Source organism: Pteropus vampyrus, unplaced genomic scaffold (assembly GCF_000151845.1).
Source record: "Pteropus vampyrus isolate Shadow unplaced genomic scaffold, Pvam_2.0 Scaffold215, whole genome shotgun sequence".
In the NCBI taxonomy this organism is placed as follows: Eukaryota; Metazoa; Chordata; class Mammalia; order Chiroptera; family Pteropodidae; genus Pteropus; species Pteropus vampyrus.
In genome coordinates, this window is record NW_011888996.1 from 1,543,751 (window position 1) to 1,555,482 (window position 11,732).

Sequence of the window (11,732 nt, forward strand, 5' to 3'; positions counted from 1 at the left end):
AGTTATTTTTTTTCCTTTTTTAATTTTAATTTTTCAATTAGAGTTGACATTCAGTATTATTTTATATTAGTTTCAGATGTATAGCATAGCTGTTTCACATTTATATAATTTATGAAGTGATTCCCTCAATTAGTCCAGTACCCACCTTTGATGCAGTAGTAAACACCCCAAATTTTCTTGTTTTTAGAATATTTCCTTAGGATAATTCTTGAGAGTAGAAATATCTGGTCAGATGGTATAAAAGATTTTAGATCTTAAAATACATTACCAGCATGCTTCCCAGAGGGCTTGTGCCAATTTCTGTTAGTTGGCATCTATTAAATAGTCAGAGGTTCTCTTTACAGGCCACTTGTAACGTGTCCCTCATTCCTGTTAGCATCCGGACTCCGTGCCGGCGTAACCGCTGCAGCACAGGCTCGGCTGGACATTGTAACCATCAGCTGCCTTGGAGTGCAGGTTCTTCTCCTGCATCAGCCTCAGCTTGGGAGGGTGAGGTCTGCTCTTTGAACCTAAGGTCTTTCCCATTTATTTTCCTGTCCTATAGGCTTCCTGTGGCTCTTGTCATCCCCCATATAGGGTAGAGAATATAGGTGGCTGTGCCTTGAGGCCTAAAATTGTAGCAGTTGAAAAACCCTTAAAGTGAATTGTTAAATCTAAACCAGAGCCTGTTGGTTTCCTGTGCTTGACTTGGAGTCTGTTCCATTATGGTAGTTTTTACAAAACACTTCTGAATAAGAAATAAATTCCAAATCTCTTTTTTCCCCCTTCTCCTGCCAAACTCCACCAGGAAACAGAATCTCATTATTTCGGTTAGAATATATTAATATTGACCCTCTCCAGCACTTGGGACTTTTCAGGTTAGGCTCACATGGCTTCTATTTTTACTCTAGTCTAAGCTGTGGTCATATGGATAGCAAAATAAATACTGGAATATTCTAGTTTGAGAGGGGGAGAGGCAGCGTTGCTTATAATAACATGGCTACACACTTCTTCCCTCTGTTTGATATTCCAAAAAAGGAAGAAAGCACAACTTGAGCACATCTGTAAGTAATGAACATTTTCCTTTTGTGTGTCATGCATATTCAACATAATCCCACTCAGAGTCCCGGGCGTTGCTTTCATATACATCACTTCGGAGAATCCTATTTTTGTTGCCAGCAAATTTTATTTAAGATAAAGGTTGCTTCACTTCTCTCTCTGTCTGGGTCAGGAATCTAAACCTTTTGCTACAAACAGAAGTAAAAATTGTTGGTGTGTTCTGCTTCTGTTTTGTTTTTTTTTTCTCCCCCTGGTCAACTGCCTTATTACTGAGGAGGAAGACTGGTATTTGTTTAAAATTAGCAGTAAACCAATTTCAAGAGGAATATTTTTTTAAAAACCTAAATTGATTGAATTTTATAATTTACATGTTTCAGAATTCAAAAGTTACAGGACATAAAGTGAAAATTCCCTCCAAGTGAGATATTTTTCTTTTAATTAGTTGTCTCTGTCATTTCTCTAGGTTACAAAGTATAAGATATGTCAAGAATTCAGGCACAGAGTTTAGATTTTTTTTCTCATTTTATTAAGTGTTCTTCATGAAACTGACTTATAAAAACAGGGATTTGGATCACAGGAGTTTGTAGATGATATGCCTGTGATAGGATTATTGGTAGATAAGCATATTCTCAGTGAGTATCTGTGATTATCGCTGTTAATTGTTACCAAGTTCCAAATTAAAGAGAAATGGAACTTGTGGGGGTGGGGCACTAACATTTTGCCTGTTCTGTGTGCTGTGATGCTTGGGGGTGAAGGAGTGGTGCGTCTCGTCATTCAGGTAAATAAACATACAGGGTCTTCTGGATCATCGTTTTGGAGATGCCCTTTTAAATCTACCCAACAAACTACTTATTGTGCCCAGGTACCGTTCTGTAGACTCAATAGACAAACATTGTAGGAAGAAAAATACTTCTGAAGCACCAGTTACACCAACATACATATAGTGAACTTCTGAAAATATTGATCCTAGTTAATTACAAATACAAATTTAGGCGAGCCAAGTCATCCTTTGGCAAGATTTGTTGTTGTTTTTGTTAACATGCTGATCATTGTGCTGAGCACTTTATTAAAGAAAGATTGTATTGAGCTTTGTTGGCTAGGAAATCTAACTGCATTGAACCACATTCGTTTTTTTGGTTTTTGGTTTTTGGTTTTTTTTTTTTATACAAAGAGGAAAATTTCTACAGTTAAGTACACTAACTCAGTGTTGCTTTTTAAGACACTTTTCAGCCATTTAAATGTTCTCCAAAGACTGGTGCTGTGCCTGGCTCGACAGAGGCGTTCTTAACGGGTTGGCTGTTTCTTGTAAGGTCATCCTTATCTTTCTGACAGTCGCCCTCACAGTGTTAAGGCTGAATTCTAGGTTGCTCTTTTTCAAGAGACCAAGTAAGAGAACATTGACTTCGTTTTCCAAGATGTGGGATAACCAGGTAACTTCTTTAAAAAGTATGCTTATTTCCTTTCACCACTTGTTTAACGCTTGGGTTCAGCCTTTCAGAAAAATGCAACCTCTCTACTCTTTGTTGAGCCTTTACCATACATATACTGACTCCTAGAGCACAGGGATCGGCCTGGTATGGATGCAGAAACATCAGACCCGGTCCTGGTTCTGGGACCTCTTCCAGAAATATACATTCTAAGCGGTGAGAAAGATCCCACCTCCGTGCGAGGCATCCACCAGGAGGGTCCAGCCCGAGTACTGAGTTGCAAGTGCCGGGTTCAGGCCTGAAGGACTGTAGGTACACAGCGCAGGGATTCAGTCACCTGCTGTGCCTTGGTTTGTTTCAAAAGGTTCATAGAACCAGTCAGATTTCTCTACACTTGCCTATGATTTGACTTTTTAAAATTCTTTTGATTTTTCTTTTAATTTTACATTTTTATGAGCAGCCCAGTCATCCTTTGACCTCACACTTCACACCCAAATGTGACTCTACCTTCATATGACCTGATTTTTTTTTTTTTTTCAGAATTGGGTTTATTTTCCTAATATGCACCAATAAATAGTTTAAATTCATTCACCACTCAGTGGAAGGTATGCTGAAGTATTTCTTAAAGTAAAAGACTTGAGTTTTTTATGTAATTAATTAAGGACTAGTGTAGATGTTTGAAGCAATTCTGAGTTAAAGACCTTTCTTAAGGAGAGATTTAATATTATACTTCCAGGGGTGACCTCATCTTTGACCTTGGCTTTTGTAATTATATACAGGATGGTGGAGTAAGCCTGGGGCATGATTAGGTACCAAGTGTTGTCTGTAAACAAACCCTAAAAATAAGTATTTGTAAATACAATAATATTTGCTTATAAACTTATACAACTTAGTCATCTCACATATTCAAGGACAACAGTATGTTTCTCCAGTGATAAACACAGGGCTTTTTCCTTTAGTTACATCTTTGATTCGGATAGGACAGCTGATAGAGATGAAGGTATTACTAAAACTGAATGAATGGCATTTGCTGTATGTGGCTCCAGGGCTTCTCCATATGGGAAACTTACAGGACGTTAGGCAGAGAAGAAACTGTTAAGCTAGAACTCTTAACACAGATTTTTCCCGACTATGATGCCAAGAATGCTAGTTCTAAAAAGCATTAAATAGATATTTTAAGGGGAGAATTTCCATGGCCAGAGTTTGGATGTGCTGGATCAAGCAGAGTTCAGCATGACCTTTGCAGTTCTTCTCAGGGCCTTGATTATGATTCTGTGCGCATCACAAGCAAAAGGAGGAGGGAGAAGTAGGCACAGCACAGCCAACACTTTGAGCGCACAGGTTACAGTCCAGACCTGAGTGGGAAGCCCTGCCCCACTTCTGAGCCGTTTGTGTCTGGGGATGCCTCAGCTCCTTGGTCTGCAGTGGAGATTGTTGAGATGATTAAATGTGTCGGTGCTTATAGAACGCTTGGCATGACATGCCTGGCACATAAGAAATATTTAACCGTTAGCTACAGCTAATCCTTTGTCAGCCCCAGGCTGAACAGCTCTGATATCTTCATGTCGTGGGGCATTACAGTGCAACATAAAGAGCCCAGAATTAGGTGTCAAAAGTTTTAAGCTTCTTTTTGGCCAACAACTAGACTGTATGATTTTGAGCTAATTTGCCACTGTTCTCTCTCTTCACTTGTAAAAAAAAAAATAGATGATCTTGCTGCTTGTGATGCCCGGTCAAGCTCTAAGGTTCTGTGTTTCATTGAGCTGTACCTAGGACAAAATTGGCAAGTTCATTTTAAGGGCAAGTATATCATCTCTGAGCAACTGTGTGGGAGAAATTTTTATTTCATTTAATATGTGCATTAGCTAGTAATTAAATAGTTTATCAAGTTGCGTCTGGAAAGATAAGCTAAAGTTACAGCCAGTTTGGCACTTTGTAATCACTGTAAAAGTTATTATATATTCGATGCTAAATCAGAACTGGATGTGCCTTTATCCTAAAACTAAGAGGCATCATCTAGGTGTTTCTGTGATGTGATACAGAATGTAATATCAGACCACGTGAATATTTTACTTTTATATCCAAAGGCTAATTTTCTGAAGGTTTGGTCTGGGTGGGTGGTAATGAAACGTTAGGTTTTTCTACTCTCTGACTTTGTTTATAACCTAATTTTAAACCATAAAGTGAATTTAGCGCCTCCTACTTTGAGCTTAATTATCTTATTGGTTGCACTATTTTAAGGCATTTAGAGGTCATTCATCTAGTAGATAAGGCCCTGGGATTTCTAAATAACATATTTCCACAATGGCAGGTTGAAACATGATAGTTATTCAGTGTAGGCTTTACCTACATGAGATAAATCCAACGATTAGATGTGTTTATTTGCTATTCCACAATTTTTCTTTGCTGAGAAAATGGACGGGTTTGTGATCTTTCTTACTGAAACCAAGATTGGTGCACTTGATGGTCCTCTATGCAGCCAATTAACATTTTCTCTTCCTATTTATTACAAATACCATCTGCATTTGGGCTGAATCATTTTATCAAAATACTAGTTTTTTAATCATCCTCAAGTATTAAGATCTAGATCACCATTGCTTTCCTCAACTTTATATCTTTAAAGGGGTATATTTCCTCTTAGAGGGGTTTTATATAAAGAAAATTGGTGTCACCAGGTCTCTGGGGTTTTTGGTCACGGAGCTGGGGGTTTGGGTAGAAGTAGCAGCAGCTGACTCTGGAATTGCAAGTGAGGCCAATATGGTAAACGAACTTTCAAGCTAAGGAGTTTTTATTTCATCCTCTAAGTGATGCAGGGGAGTGATGTGGTCCTGGGAATGGTTCCTCTGCAGAGGCAAAGACTTGAGCAGTGGCTAAACAAGGAGGCCATAGTCAAGGAGGCCATTGAGTCAAGGCCCAATGCTTCAGTTTGGGGGCTGGAGAAGGGGGGATGGAGTTAGGAGACAAAATATGGATTTTGCCTTCCTTCTGGACATTGTGGAGATACAAAACTTAGTCAGAGTGCATCCTCCTCTGGGAAGAACTGCCTTGTCTGTGGAGGCAATTTAGTGCTTCAGTTTCCTCAGCCAAATGTGGCATAAAACAGGAACCTCTATCTTGGTCTACAGTCGATTTTCCTCCTCATTGTCCCTACTAGTTTTCTACAACTTCCCTTTGCTCTCCTGTATGCACATTTGCATCAGCCAAGAGGGGCAAGGTCTTTGTTTTCTTCCAGCTTGTACTCTGAGCCCTGTTAGCCAACAGTATTGACATTGCCTCACAGAATGGTCAGTCTCAAGTTAAGCAACCTCGTTACAAAATCCTATAGTCAGGCTGCAGTTCTGCACTCTGGGCTGTTCCTCTGAGCATTTCCTCCTGGTTATTGTCTCCCAGCGCTCTATCTCATTGAGCAAGAGAGTGTTCAGAGCGTGTCCTGCTTTATGAGGCAGACCACATTTGGCTAGGTGTAAAAGCAGTTGTCTTGAGTCAACCCTTTTCATAGCTTTTGAGAGATGAACATCTTGTCCCAAGGGAATGTTGCTCCATGATTCATTTCCCTCTCCAGGCATGTTAACTGCAAAAATCCTTTCAGCACAGTGTGGAGCCTTCACAAAAGGAATTTGTCACATTTGGAAAGATCATTTTTGTTTAAAGTAGACAGCAGAGGTATTCTTTGAGCATTGTCTGCTTCAGAGTGAAAAGGTCCTGCTTGTTATTAAATTGGATTCTCTGGAAGGGTCTCGGTAATTCCTTCTGTGTGCTTGGTGCCCCTGACAGAGCAGGAGATGACAGTGAGTTTAACGTGAAATTAGTTGCACCACCCTGGGTGATGGAGGAACAAATACTTTTAGCTGCTTTTAAGCACGTTAAACATCCTGTCAGTCCCCGGACCACCCTGGAGCCCTGCAAACCCAGAGTGGTCAAAAGCAAGCCAGCTTCTCTAGACATGCCCTGACCTCCACCCCAAGACTTGTATTCAGGCCTGACAGCTCCTGGTAAGGAGGTGGCTGTCCTGGGGAAGTTGGGTGCTTGTCAGGCTACCCATTGTGACTGAACTGTGAGGTGGCCAGAATCTCTGGGAGATGTTTCTGGCCCATCTGCCTGTTAGTTTGACACATGTATCAGTCCAGACAACTGGGTAACCTAATGAAAAAAAATTTAATTTACACACAAGGATTAAATATCTCGATGTTACCCATTCCACATCAAACTTCTTTGACAGAGCCAAGAGGAAAGTGAAAGTCATTCAAGAAATGTTAAGAAAAGGGAAGTGTGTTTCTAATATGTAAATGGAGTTTCTGTTATCTGCTTTTAAGATTCTAGGTTATTTAAGTGGATGCAATGCAAAACGTATGGGCAGATGATCTCTCAGGCATAGAATTGGGAGATTTTAACTGTAGGAATCCCGGAGGTCATGTGACATGGATTAAGTCTGAAAGCTACGTCAAAGGCTAGTTTGTTTTAGGTAATCTCAGTCAACAAATATTTATTTAGCATCTGTGCACCTAGAGGGACAGGGAGTACACACCGGTCATTGAAGACCTGCCTTCAGTGAGTTGTTTTCGGCCAAGGGACAAGAGAAATACACATGAAACAGTTAAAAATTACTGTGACAGTTTATGTCTTACATGGTTCATATGCTACAAAATCCAAAATAGTAGTTTGTCACTAGGGAACATATACGGACTGGAGAAATCAGAGCCTGTTTTGGAGTAGACAGGATTTTAGAGAAAAAGAGGGTCGTCCAGATGAAGTTCATAGGACAAAAGATCATACAAGCAGGACCGAGAATTGCTTTTAGGCGGGACCACATACAGTCCAAGCGGCATTAACTGAGCACCTACTACAGCCAGATACTGTGACTGTGGTGAGTTAGGTTGGATAAATGATGAATTGAGGCACAGTCCTTGCCTTCAAAGGAGCTATGAGTCTAATAGGGGTCAGTTAAATTGATTGTAGAGCTATGGAATGCAGGGCTCTTGATACAGTTCACAAGCTTTGGGAACTGCAGCCTGGAATGGTGCTAGCCTTGGAAACCAGTATAATGCACGATGGCCTCAGATGACAGTTAACTCTGACCATTCTAGCAGAAGAATTCCAGCACGCTCTTGGCTCCAGGTGGTCATTCAATGCCTGCAAGCCAGCCCACTGGAGAATCAGCCCCTCAGGTTTCAGTTCTCAGAATGTGCCGGTGTGGTAGCCCAGACAAAATGGGTTCCCATGCTTTCCTGTGAGTTGACACTGAAGCCTGGTGGAGAATGTGGGCTCAGGTTTAAAATACTTCAGCCTCTCTAGCCAGCAACTGAAACTTGAGAGAATAAAGTGGTACTGTTATGAGGGCTGGACCCGTCTGTCCTCATAGGCTGGCTTCAGTCACAGCAACTGCTGGAACAGAAAGTTTTATTTTTAAGAGGAAATCTAATGAAAGCCAATGTAGGGAGGGAAATGTTTTTTTTTTTTTTTTTTTTATAATTCTTATTAGGAACAAACATTCCATTTGAATTTTAAAAATAGGACAATAATGACTGTTGCCTGTTTCCAAACACAAATATTGTTTAGAATCTCGGAGTCTGATTTATTTGTTTCTGGGCTTTCATGAGATGTTAGTGGTAAAATATCAATTTACTGAAACCATTTGAAAAAAAATTATAGTCTACTTTACCTTCAATTCATATGTGTTACTCTTCTGGCAGGATTAGGTTGAATTTTAATACTAAAACTCTTATTGAAGTGCTAAGAAGCTGTGGAACTGGTATACTTAGTGAATGATCCCTCTCAATGTACAGGAGCGTGTGATTTGCTCTCACCAGTACTATCAAAAGTGCTTGTGCGGGTTTATCTGCATTTGTCATTAAGACCCTGCTAAGCCAATGAGCCCTAGAAGCAGGCTCACAGTGGGCTTTCGCTTTTGTCAGTTGAGCCTAGCAGGCACTGCCCCTTGCAGGGCGCCATGCCTGGCCTGTGCATGGATCCGGGCTGTGGCAGAAGCCCTGGGCTGCCTGGTGGCTGGGAGCTCTTGGCTGCAGTGATGAGCATGACCAAAGCTCTGAGCATGACCAGCCAGGCCTGCAAACATCTGGTGGGTGTTGATGGTAAGGATTTAGCCTCAGCGCCGTCATTTCTTTATATACAGACCCAATAAAGTCTTAAATGATTTCAATGTTTTGTAGTTTTCCCAGGCAGGGAGCTTCACAGTGACTTTGTGATAAAGAGAATGCCTGAGATGGCTTAAAACTACCACTGGGACCACTGAAATTCAGACAGAGTAAGCGTATGATAGGTGCTAGGTCTCTGAGCCACCCTAATTCTGCTGGATCAGGCTACGTAGTCTTCTTTCAGGCGTTCATGTGCGGTCAGCCCTTCCTGCACATCTGAGGAGGGGTAGGGCCGGAGATGGGAGTTCAGAGGAATGGAGGAGAGGGAAGGGTGGTCACTGTAGTGTAAACCTGAACAGTGAGACAAATAAGCATGTTTCTTAATCTCTCCATCCTGAATCCCTTCTCTTTCCTTTCCCAGAGGGCAGAGCTGACGTCTGATAAAGACATGTACCTGGACAACAGCTCCATTGAAGATGCTTCAGGAGTATATCCTATTGATGATGATGACTATGCCTCTGCGTCAGGCTCGGGTAGGTCTGGCTGCTTTCACACTCGCCTCCATTCTACATGCTTGTTCCCTCTCTTCCTCTCTCCCTCTCTCCTTCTCTCCTTCTCTCCCTCTCTCCCTTCTCCCCGCCCCATCCCCCCCCACCACCACTTACCCCTCCTAGGACTTACTTCAGGGACACAGGCAGGTGCATAGTGGTTAACAGCGTGCCCTTTGGAGTCAGAGTGCCTGGGTGTGAATTCTGCTCTCCATCACCTAAGCCATGAGATCATAGAGAGTATTTAATTTGGCTGAACCTCCATCTCCTCAGTTATAGAATGGAAGCTTCTACCACATAGGCATGTTGTGAAGATTAAAGGGGTTGACACATCTATAGCTCTTGGAGTTTGCTGCTTGGCATGTAGTCAATGTTCTGTCAATATTAGCTTTTAACTTTATTATTAAGCCTTTCTCAGTGATGTCATGGAAATCATCCTTAAATAATCCCTCAAACACCAGTTTTATAAAACTACCAACCCTATATTAAGGATTATCAATGAGACCAAGAAGAGTTATACTTTCTTGCTCCTAGCGTATTGCTCAAAAATAGGAAGGAGAATGTAGCAGTCGAGTAAAATGATTGTACAGGGATATTCTCAACTCTCTTGGTGTATCAGTTGTCTGTTGTCTCAATAATGATGTATAATAAACCATCCCAAAACATAGTGGCTAAAAAAAAAAACCAGTCATTTATTTAGCTCATTATTCTATGGGTTGGCAGTTTAGGCTGGGCTCCCACACACGTCGGTTGTCAGCCGCAGGTAGGATATGCAGCTTTGCTGATCTTAGCTGGGCTCTGTCATAGCTCTGGGACAGCTGGGCAGACTTGGTTTTGGTCCACACGGTCTCTCATCCTCCAGTAGGCCAGCCATTGTTCTCAAGGAGAAGGCAGAGATCTCAAGAGAGCAGAAGTGTACAGAGCCTCCTAAAGCCTAGGCTTAGAACTAGCATAGCATCACTACCACATGTTATTGGTTGAAGCACGTCATAAAGCTAGCTCACTTCTTAATGAAAGGAGCTACAAAATCGCATTGCGGAAGATGTGGATACGGGGAAATAAACGATTCTGGCTGTTTTTGCATTCTACCATACCTGGTAAACGTTTCACCTATGCCAGGTATGGCCCCCAAGAAGCTGAGAAAGAGGAAGAGTTTGTGCATATATTTAATTAATGACTAAGTCAGGAATTTGATTAGCAGCATGCTAAGGAAGTCTTATCCAGGACATTTCTTGCTTTGAATTTTCATTGTAGATTCAATAAATGGTAATAGTTATGCTCAACATAGATGTCTGACAGGTTGTCCTGGGCTTCAGAGTGACCCAGAACAAATAAAAATCCACTGTATCTTTGGTAGAGATCTGGCTATATGAGAGTGAGTGCTTTAAGTTAGAAAATGGCAAGTCTGAGAAAAACAAGAGAGGTGGTGGCTGACCTAGTAACGGTGAGCTTACAGTACAATCCTAATGCAAAAATAGCCCTAGTTATTCTTGGGAGAGTGATATATATCACACATGCAGATTGAGTGTGAAAAGACTGGTTCTCCATAGCCCACAACTCTATTAATATATTTCACTCATGGCACCTCTTTTTTTTCTTTAGCACCTCAAAAGTGCTTTGTAACAGTCTTCTTCAAAATGTCCCAAGACATAATAAATATGGATACTTTTTTGTCCCCATTTCACAGGTCTTAGAATCTAAGAGTTGTTAGAGACCTGTAGCTATTGTCCAAACCATTTTGCTGATTTCTGCCAAGAATGTCCTTAAGTTTATTATGAGAAAGAAGGTACATAGTCCTGTCCCTTTGCCGATCTCCTCTCCTCCCATCCAGATGGAAAGGGTTTGGAGTGGGTCAGTCGAAATCCTAAACCCAGTCACCAGATGGATTAAGCTGGGGCTTAAATGTATGCTGCCATTACGGCTGCCTTGGCTCCAGCCTTGGGCAGATCATTGTTGCAAAGAAGGGCATCATTCGGGACCTTGGAAAGCTCCTTGCACTGCACAGAGGATGTTAATTTTCAGCTTAAAGGTAGTAGAAGTTGTAGCTAAAGTCTGCAAAGCACTTACTGTGTGTCAGGTGCTGTTCCTATCCTTTTAACATTTGTATAAGGACAGCTCTATTACCGTCTCCATTTTTCACGTGAAAAAACCTGAGGTACAGAGAGATTACGTAGCTTGCCTCAGATCACGCTGCTGGAAAGTAATGGAGCTGTGATGGAGAGCAGGGAGGTGGACTGGAGAGCGTGTTCTCAACCACCGCTTTGCTGCGCTGCCTCTGTGTGTCATAAAACCCCACTCTGGAATTAGGAGACCCTGCCTCGATGATGGCCAGTCTCAGCTGGAAACTGGGCTACCTTAGGGCGTTGGCCAGTGTTACCTTCGTCTTCACTTCTATCAAGTTATCCAGTGGGAAAGCAAATGGACTGGAAAAAAGTGGCTGAAGTTCCAGGGGATACTTCCCACATGAGGAGATGGGGCCGAGCTATGCATGTGTACTAAAATAGGCATTTGCGAATATGAAAACTTCAGCCATTCACTTAAACATTTCAAAGGCATTTGCTGTGTGCCAGATACTATGCCATGTTCTTGGGACACAGGGATAAGAAAGACTTGGTCCCTGTCCTCAA

At 41.6% G+C, this 11,732-nt stretch overlaps 1 protein-coding gene across 1 annotated transcript in view; it reads left to right on the forward strand.

Moving 5' to 3' along the window:
- Window positions 1-11,732, forward strand: part of SDC2 (syndecan 2) — a 108,181-nt gene that overhangs the window by 84,960 nt on the left and 11,489 nt on the right. Inside the window, exon 2 of the mRNA XM_011372898.2 lies at window positions 8,979-9,090. Within this exon, the coding sequence (XP_011371200.1) occupies window positions 8,979-9,090 (112 nt within the window). The remainder of the gene's footprint in view (window positions 1-8,978; window positions 9,091-11,732) is intronic.